The sequence below is a fragment of the Oryza glaberrima genome, chromosome 1 (assembly GCF_000147395.1).
Source record: "Oryza glaberrima chromosome 1, OglaRS2, whole genome shotgun sequence".
NCBI classification, from domain to species: Eukaryota; Viridiplantae; Streptophyta; class Magnoliopsida; order Poales; family Poaceae; genus Oryza; species Oryza glaberrima.
This window is the reverse complement of record NC_068326.1, coordinates 34,898,495-34,908,147: the sequence shown is the minus strand read 5'-3', so window position 1 is coordinate 34,908,147 and position 9,653 is coordinate 34,898,495. Positions and strand designations below refer to the sequence as shown.

Sequence of the window (9,653 nt, the reverse complement as noted above, 5' to 3'; positions counted from 1 at the left end):
AACGTCTGATCTCCATCTCAAGCCGCCCAACGCATAAATTATTGCTCGTGGTCATCGATGGACGGTCCAAAATTCCATGCCAAATTCTTCCAAAAACAATTCCATGTGAATGATTTATTGGCACCAAATGATTTGTTCTTCTCCAACATGCACCACCTACAGTACTAGTGTGCCATCAGTTCGATGGCCTGACCAAACCTTCGAGCGCACTTAGGACAGTGTACACAACAGTTGTAGGGTTATAGCCCATGCCTTAGCCAGGGAGCATGTATGTATAGCAAAACGTGTCTAATTCAACAGTCACTACCACATTATCAGGAGACACGCGGATGTGGAAACCGACGACCTACCGAAGAACAAAGGTGCGTTAGCCAGCAACGTCTCTGCTTCGGAAAAGGTATAATGGGCCGGCCTCTGCAGTGCACGTCGCCGACTCATCGGCCGCCCATGCCGCCGGAGCGTAGTGCATGCGGGCCTCGGTGCGTGATAGGTGAGAGAGGCGAAGAAAGCAAATCACGGAAAACGCCGGCGTCCCAGCGGCTACTCCATCAGACCACCAGTCCACCACGGATATGCAGCATCGCGCGATCGATCGAGCAATCCGCTCGGCGATCCACTGGACTTTTTGCTGACAATGTCCGAACGAGCTGTCCATCTCCCCGCGAAATTTCGCCCGGTGAAGGCTGCATCGATCCGGCCTTCGCCATGACAAAACGTAAAATCAGGCTAGCTGTTAGTACGGTACACCAACCAGATTACTGTCCTGTTAGCCAGTAGACAGAGGTGGACTTCTCCCGTCGCACGCAGGCTGGCCTCTTACGTTTCTTTCATGATCCTCCCGTGTTCCCAAAGTCAGATTAATGCAACTTCTCTTGTCCGTACTCGCACGTTTGGTTTCTTCGTCCGTCACTCGTGGCACGCAGTTTTAACCCTAGGAGCATGTTTTATGAGACATACAGATGTTGATTTCTATGGCATTGATCTTTCACAGGAATAGCATAGACGAGGACGACGACGATGATGGCTAGTGCCTAGTGGTCAACAGTAACATCGTCAGGCGCTCGTGTTTCGCATTGGCGTAAAACAAAGGCGCTGAGACTGACATAAAGGCGCAGGAAAAAACAGTACCGCCGAGTCGGGATCGGTACGTGAATCGGTGGTGCGCGCCTGGCCTATGGTTGACCGGTGGCGCAGGGCGCAGGCCACCGATTGGATCACGCTGTCGCGCGGCGCGGGGCTGTACGTTTTTTCCTCTCCATGTCGATCGCCACCACGCGTGCCACGGCGGCCAAGATGGATCACGCGACGGAAGCAAATCCTGCGGAAACGCACGCCTGCGCCTGCGTTCTTCCGTCCGCTTCGCCTCGGCCGCGCGCGTGGGTTGGCGCCGTGGCAGATTTGACCGGCAGAGGCACCGCGCACGCGCACGGCGAACGGAGCGGAGCCGCGGCATACGGTGCACCGTGCGCGTGCTAGACCGGCCTAAAGTCGTAACAGAGGCCCCCGCCGCTTCGCCCGGTCAGTGTATGGGCCGTGAACTTTGCGGCCTCCTCTTGGACGATGGAGTCATGATGGGCTGGGGTGCTTTGGGCTGCCTTAGAAAACAAGCGCAAAAAGTACACCAGAGGTCCCTCATCTTGTCATCGAATTACAAAATCGTCCCCTAACCGCAAAACCAGATATATGTTTCTTAACTTACGAAACCGGATCACTTTGGGTCCTCAGGCAGTTTTGACCCCGGTTTTATCCGATGTGGCATCTGAGTCAACGTGGGACCCACATGGGCCCCACATGTCAGTGTGACCATGTCATCCCCTTCTTTCCCTTTCCCCTCTTCTCTCCTTTCCTCCTCTCCCAATTTTATCCTCATCTGGGGCAGGCTAGCCGGTGGGTAGGAAGGATGCTTGGCGAGCCGAGGCAGCTACCAACGGCCGGCGACCGACAACGGGCGACTCAGCGGCGACGACGACGACGACACAGGAACAAGAGGACCTCCTCCCATGGCGACGGGTGACGCGGCAACGATAGCGTCCTCGCTCTCCCGTCTCACTCCCCGTCCCCGCTGCTCGTCGCCGTGGCAGCGCCAGCATCCTCATCCCGAGGCCTGGCTCCTCCGGCGCAACGGGGATGAGGTGGGGGAAGAGAGGAGAGGGCCTCCTCGCATGGCGACGGGCGACACGACGACGGTAGCGTCCTCGCTCTCCCCGTCCCCGTTGCTCATCGTCGTGGTGCCCTCGAGCCACCTCGCCATCGCCATCCCCATCTGAGGCTTGGCTCCTCCGGGGAGGCAACATCAAAGCGGGAACGGGCGCGAGCATGAAGCAACCGTGCGCGGGAGTCGTGGGCGGCAGCTGGGTGGTGAAGCTCGAGGACTGCTAAGACGAGTGCGTGTTTGCGTGGGTCGTCGACGGCGGGCGCGATGCCGTTGAGGTCGCTCACCTCGCTGCGACTGGGATCTTCGTCCTCGAGCTCACCCGTGTGGCAACGTCCTCCCCTTCTACCGTGTCGCCGCCGCCGCCACCTCCCGGGCCTCTTTGATGGTCCAACCCTGAGGTCGCACGCGCGGTGACGCTCTCCCTTCTCCCGCATCGTCGTCGGCCGCCGCCATGAGCTGCCTCCCTTCTCCAGTGTCGCAGCCGCCACCGCCGCATCGCCGACTGCCGGATCTCCTCTCCCGCCTCGCCCCGGTGACCTCCCCACCCGTGCGTCGCCTTGCAGAGAGGAGAAAAGATGAGTGAGAGAGAGGGGGGCTGACGTGGACACCTAGCATATGGGGCCTACGTGGGTTCCACGCTAACTCAACCACCACGTTGGATAAAACCGGGGTCAAAACCACTGAAAGATTGAAAAAGTGAACGGTTTTGTAAGTTGAGAGATGTACTATGTCTGGTTTTACGGCTGAGGGATAATTCTGTACCTCGATGACAAGTTGAGGGACCTTTGGTGTACTTTTTTCAAAACGAGCTGAGATCTCCTATACTTGATTACGCACGGCCCAGATATTCCGTATAACAAACTGACGGCCCAGTTCACACTGATGTTCTCGCGTATCCTACTATTTCAGCATCCGTAGTTAAGAACTGCACTTCTCTGGAAAAAGAAGAGATCTTTTTTCTAAAAAAAGAAGGAAACTATTCTAATCCCTCGAGGGGATGTTTCCTCGTTTGCTTAAAAATCATCTAAACGGTTATGAAAAATTTTGAAAAAAATTGACAACATTCATACAATTCATATATACAACTCCACAAAATCTTAAGTCCAAACTCAACTCACAAGTCGAGATATAAAAAAACAAATTCAGCGTATAAATAGTAGCGTACTATTTGTATCTAAATTTGTCTTTTTTGTTTCTCGATGTGTAGATTGAATTTGAACTTGAATTTTGGTGGATTGGTAGGTATCATTATACTCTACATTGCTAATTTTTTTCAGAATTTTTCACAACTATTTACATCGAATTTGAAAGAAAAAGATATACAAGAGGATATCCTCTCGAGGGATTAGAATCCACTCCCAAGAAGAAGTGCTCTACTCTCCATGGACAGTGTCACTGCCACCTTTGTACTTTCTGTTTCCCTCCATCACAAAATGTAAGCTTTTCTTTTGTAACTTTTCATACTCTACCACGAGAAGATATACTGCGAAAAGAATTGCAAGAAAATCAAACGAAATTATCTCCATGCGATCAGTTCGTATACTTTAACTCACAATATTGATGCTTAAATACTCAAAACATTGGTTCAAGATTTCAGCTCTAGCAATCGACAAGTATGAGGTTGCTCCTTTACATTTCTCTGCAAATTTTCTTTTCCTTTACTGAGATTCCGATCTCGTTTTATATTTGCAACATGGCCTTGGTGCCGATGTTCTTATCTGAGCCGGATCACACCAGCTCACAGCCTATTTCATCTCCTTTGTTCTTCTTCCTCTGTGACTGTGAGCCGAGGAAGAGGGGGACATGTGAGCCCCTCCACAAGCATGTGGTCTTCAGCTCGGGAAAAGGCCTTTTCCTCATTTCCCCTTTTTAGGTTGCCTAGCTATCATCATCTGCTCCTCCTTCGATGTACGCTTTACAATGATAGATCTCGCCAAATAGCGATGCAATTATCTAACAGTATACAGCAGTACGGATCGTCCAGCATTACGATTATCTTTGACGCAGTCTTGTTAACCTTTCAAGGTATTCCCCATTCTCTATTTGAGCTGGTTTCATCCGGTCTAAGCTTTTCCTATCACCTCACTAATCTTTCATGCATCTCATTCGCATTATCATTAAGCCTTTTCTACTCCAGAATAATACCCATAGCTAGGTGATTAGTTTTCTCGGCTTGTGTTGTGCTTTCTACTACTACTTCATGCCTTTTCGCTTTGTTTTCCTTTGGATGATAGCTTCTGTTGGGGCAATGCTGCAACTTAAAGCAGGAGCAAGAAGTTCAAATTAAGATTTCCTTTTCATAATTTGGCTCCCTTTCTCTCATTCCTAAATATGTCTTTGCCTCTCTAACACTCATGTGGGTTCTATGCATGCCAAGAATGGAAGTGAATTATAGTTTGTCAAATGCACAGAATTATATGTTCTGGAGATGAAAAAAAAAAGTGCAGCTAATAACTATCCATGGCCCTTGTTGATGCTCTCCTCCTTGCCAGCCACTGCGATGATGCTCAGAATTAAGTAATGGAGCTGACACTTTATTAGTTGGCTCCCAACTCACAGGTACCAAGCACTTACTTTGGAAGCAAGCATTAGTGATTTTAATAGCCTTCTCTTTAGCTTAGATTGATGCTTGCTCAAGGCAAGGAGACAAGATGATTTGGGGATGGAGTCAGGGACAAAGATAATTCATATTCCATACATGACGCGTTGAGGACTACCTGAGAAAGGAGTTAATATATTCATTAGTGTAATCATCAGTTAACAGTTAACTGATTTTTACTGCTAGTAGTAACTATGTTAGTATTAACGAAGTAAAAAAATTAAGTCCTCTGTCTCTGAAGTCTGAACATCATCTGGTGAGAAATTCAGAAACAAGAATGCACATGCAGTTTTGCTGTTCCAGACTATCAGTAACAGAAAGAAGAAAAGAGCTAAAACTAGACAGTCTACTGACGCTGACACGCAACTTTTGGAAGATTAGTTAACTCTGTAGTTTCCTAAGTGGATCTTAGTAGCACCTAAGAAGGATTTTACTGCACGCATAATCAATCCATTGGAATGTGAACTGGGGATCAGTATCTTACATTTCTTACTCCTACTGTCCTAGTGTTCACCATGGGAACTGTAACTTAATGGCTAGTAGTAGTGTAGTAGTACTTTCTACAGCTGCTATACAATTTTTTGTAGGTTAATCATTCCTCATTTCCTCCACAGACATTGTTATTAGCATGTTGCTGGATTGGATTCTCAATCTTTTCTGCCACTTGTGACAAGCCGATGCTACTGAATTTATACTGAATCGACGTGACAAACACTTTCAGGATGACTTTGTGCCATAGTACTAGGGTATTATTACAATTGACTGTAAATCATAATTTTTTTTTTCTTCTTTAGTGTGTGAAGAGAAGCTCACCCTTTTTTTTTCTGAAACAAACAAACCATTTCTCAATCAGTTATCTGTACACAATGAAGCGTACAAAAGGGAACAAAATGGCTTGTCTCACGCTATATCTCTTTATCACCACACTGTCGATCAGCACATATATTTTAGACAGACGAGCATATATGGACAGGCAACAAGAACAGGCAACGGCATGTCGTGTTCGTACAAATATCTTACATCGTGTGGGCACGGATGATCCACAGCCGTCCGGCAGTAGGGGTCTCGCATCCTCTACAGTCACTCGCTTAGCCATGACATAAGCATCTTTCTTCTTCCCCGTCACAACAAACAGAAGAATACTCCCTTGCAAGCAAAAGAGAGTTGCAGTTTCAGTCTTTTTCTTTTATACACATGCTTAACAGCGTAATTAAGCTTGCATTGCTAATCCTGATAATCGAGAGCAAGCACACATACTACATCACATCGCATGTGAGGGTGTTGTACTAGAAAAGAGTAAACTTCTTGTGAGCAGCCAGTTAACTGACATTGCAGCATGATGCCCATCAGAGGTTGATTGGTCCCTGCACAAAGGCCACACAAAACTTCCCTCCTTTCCACGAGCGCTGCTTTTTCCCTTCTTGCATTTGCCCATTTCTTTTGCTTTTCCCTTTGGCTTGGCCTTGGCTACCATAGCCTCTTTGAATCATGCCCTACACTTCACAGCACTGCACTAAACGCTCTTTGGAGGATCATGTGGGCTGCTATTACTGTGTGAGTGTGCTTGCATGGGAGTGGGGAGCCACTCTTTTGATGTGCCCAAACATGATTCCAAGATTATTTTTTGTACCAATCTTGCAGCCTTCCATTCCCATCAACTGTTGAAGACTCCCCTATCATCATCCATCTCCTAGTTTATTTCTATAGGAGTGCCAAGTGTGGCAGCCTTTCTTGCAGCACTCCTTTTTGTTACTCCAAGCTTTTTCCTGTAGTTTTCTTCTCCTCTCTCCACATTGCCACCACCAAATCAGCTGAGATCTCACTTTTGATTCGGGGACTGTCTTTAAGTAGAGGCAGCCAAGCTGAGATATCCTCCTGTGTGTTCTCCCGTTCTTGGCATTCGGCAATAGGTCCCATGAAGCCATGATTCCATCAGGAGAGGGACATCAAGACGGTTGCTAGTTTCTGCATTCAATTCAGGGAGGACAATTTGCAGGGTGCCGGTGCTAATCTGAACTCTGAAGGTGTGTTGTGTATCCTCTTTTGCCTGCAATGTGCATGTTCGATGCCTCTAAATGAGCTGTTTTGGAACTGTTTTTCTTCTGTTCCTCCTCTCCTGTTGTTTCTCCTCCCTTTTGCATTTGCTTTTCAGCTTTCCTACTAGTGAAGATGCTGAAATAAAGTTGCTGTGTGTGTACCGGTGTGCAAGTGTAGTACACAGCTCACCAACCTGTTCTCATGTGATTCTTGATTCCTCATGAGTCATCCATCTGTCATGCATGAAGTAGATAGATTACAGTTCAAAAGAAGTCAACGTTGAATTGTAGCCCTTGAATTCGACACAGTTTCTTGACGACGAACACATGCATATATACATGGCGTGCAGGGAGGAGACGTGCTGGTTGCAACCTGCAAGAGGCCAAGAAGCGGCCGAGGCAGGCAGCAATGAGCGGGAGGTCGAGGCCGTGGCCAGGGGACCCGTCGCCGGCGCCTCCGCAGCCGCCGGTCGTCGCCGCAGCGGCGGACGCGGGCGGCGAGGCGTCGACGTCGCTCAGGGACTTCGGCACGTCGATGGACGCCATCTCGTTCGGGTTCGCGGCCACCGCCATCCTCGTCTCCATGTTCCTCCTCATGGCCATCTTCGAGCACCTCATCAAGCCCCACGTCTTCCCGCCCCTCGCCGGCGCGGCGCTCCGCCCCGCGCGCCGCCGCCACGGCGTCTCTCCCGCCGGCAAGCTCCGGAGCCCTCCCATGGTACGTAGTACGTCGCCAACCACTTACACAGAGCGAAATGATCCAATGTTGAGGTGTTTGCTGCTCTGAAATTGTTGCAGGTGGAGACGGTGCTGCAGGCGGCGGACCTGTCGGTGCTGATGCCGGGGCAACGGTACCCGACGTACCTGGCGCAGCCGGCGCCGCTTCCGCCGGCGCCGTGCCCGAGGGAAGGGGTGCACTGGCCGCCGCACGACCACGACGTCCACCACTCCTACATGCCGCCATGATCGAGATCTCGCGTACAATGTTGCAGTGGAACAACATGTTAGAGACACACGCTGTCAAACCAACCAACCGACCGATCGATCGATGGATGGATCGAATCCTGTTGCTGATTGAATTGCTGCATAGCGGAGACGCTGTAAATAATAAACGCAGGGGAGAGTGACAAGAGTTGTTGGATATAGATATGGGCGTCCTGTCTTGTCCTCGTTTGTCGCTGGTAGTAGCTCGCCTTGCATGCCCGTGGTTCTTGCTCGTACGCGTCGTGTGCTTGCAATGCATGGCACTCGCAGGTGTGTCGAGATCGTGTAGTTTTTCGATCGCCATAGCAGGCAATGGTCTCATCACCGGTGAATTCGTGCAGTACACAATCAAGTGGATCTTTGAGGGGACGGCCCAACTGCCTCCTTCGAGTTTGCCGCTCTCTGCATGCGAAAGCTGCCGCCATGAAAAGGAAAGACGCTGCATCACAAGCACGCCATGTGACTCGTCCGCTTGGGGTTGAGGACCTGAGGTTGAGAGCGATGAAGCCATAACTGTCTACCGGTTGGCAGCGGCAAAGAGGAGGAAGAACGGTTCGGTGTGCCCTGCCCGTCGGACATGGCTGGAATTCAGATGAGAAATTTGCGCCCGGTGTCACCTCCCATGTCAACACTGAGTTGTAGTCAATCAAAGCTGGATGCATGGTCCAAGAGGCTTGAGATTCACAATGCGTGCTCCAAAATTTTTTTAATGGTATGGCTAGTATAATTGAATAAAGTTAAGCAGCAAAGCTCACTTCTGTTTAAAAGAACAGTGAATTTACGAAAATAATAATTAAATTTCCAAAACAATAGGGGTAACTCCCACATTCTAAACAAAGCACGGGATTAATCCTTATGCGACTACAAATCGGAGTATGATATTTTTCTAACATATAGGGTGTTGTTTTACCAAAATGTTTCAGTACCTAATAAAAGAATGTTTTCAACTATTGAAATGGTGAAACAGAACCGAAACACTCTTGAAACATTTTACTACAACATATGAAACATCGGTTTCAAAATGTATTGAAACATCAACAGATCCAAATACATCGAAGAAAATAAACGAAACACCACCAAAAATTCATTGCAATATTTTGATTCAACTAATAAAACATCTGAATACATGGACTGAAACATGAATTACTCAGCGCATCTGTGGCCTGATACGTAGCATTGCCGGATTAGTCCTGGAAAATCTAAAATAAAAGGGTGTAACTATATTTATGGCGCCATATTTTTCATCAAAAAATAGTCGGCATGTATTTACATTGTAAGTCCCTAAATTACATATGTAATTTTAGTGTATTTACAATGTAAGTCTCAAAATTACATATGTAAGTACTAAAATTACATATGTAAATTCGAAAATTACATACTAATTACATATGTAAGTGGGGTGTAAATGAGGTGTAACTACTGTGTAAGTGGCTAAAAAAATCGACTATAGCATATGGCGCCATATTTCTAGCAACTCCGAAATAAAATATGGGCAAGATTTAAACATACATGCCATTAGCCAGAAGTACGAATACTATACCAGTTAGTAGTGCTACATAACTTGACATGTACTTGGAACAACCACAGGTACACGGGCCTAGAAGGCTTCGCTGCTTCCCCAACATATATGCATGGACAAATGGACCGATGCAAACATTCCATGCGATTTGTGTTGGGCCGATAATTTCCTGCACGGAATTTCGTCCCGTTCTCTCGTGACTACAAATCCATTTCCACAACCCACATTTTCCTGGAGCCAAACCGTGCTTGCCGTGCGGCGTGGCAGTCAAAACTGGACGCTTCAATTCCACTGTCCCACTGTCCCACCCACCCACCACTCAACGGCTCATGATTTCGCGTTCCATGGTTTGATCGCGTG

At 48.1% G+C, this 9,653-nt stretch overlaps 1 protein-coding gene across 1 annotated transcript; it reads left to right on the top strand.

Moving 5' to 3' along the window:
- The first annotated feature begins 6,131 nt into the window (after window positions 1–6,131).
- On the top strand, window positions 6,132–7,933 carry LOC127763771 (uncharacterized). Its single transcript, XM_052288566.1, has 3 exons — window positions 6,132–6,778; window positions 7,141–7,508; window positions 7,589–7,933. The coding sequence occupies exons 2-3, from the start codon at window positions 7,200–7,202 to the stop codon at window positions 7,754–7,756; spliced, it is 477 nt and encodes a 158-aa protein (XP_052144526.1). The 5' UTR covers window positions 6,132–6,778; window positions 7,141–7,199; the 3' UTR covers window positions 7,757–7,933.
- Window positions 7,934–9,653: the final 1,720 nt, after the last annotated feature.

Excerpts from the sequence above, each read along its gene's own strand:
- LOC127763771 (XM_052288566.1), top strand. The coding sequence starts at position 7,200 with ATGAGCGGGAGGTCGAGGCCGTGGCCAGGGGACCCGTCGCCGGCGCCT. Across the intron at positions 7,509-7,588 it reads AGCTCCGGAGCCCTCCCATG|GTGGAGACGGTGCTGCAGGC; the intron begins GTACGTAGTACG and ends AAATTGTTGCAG.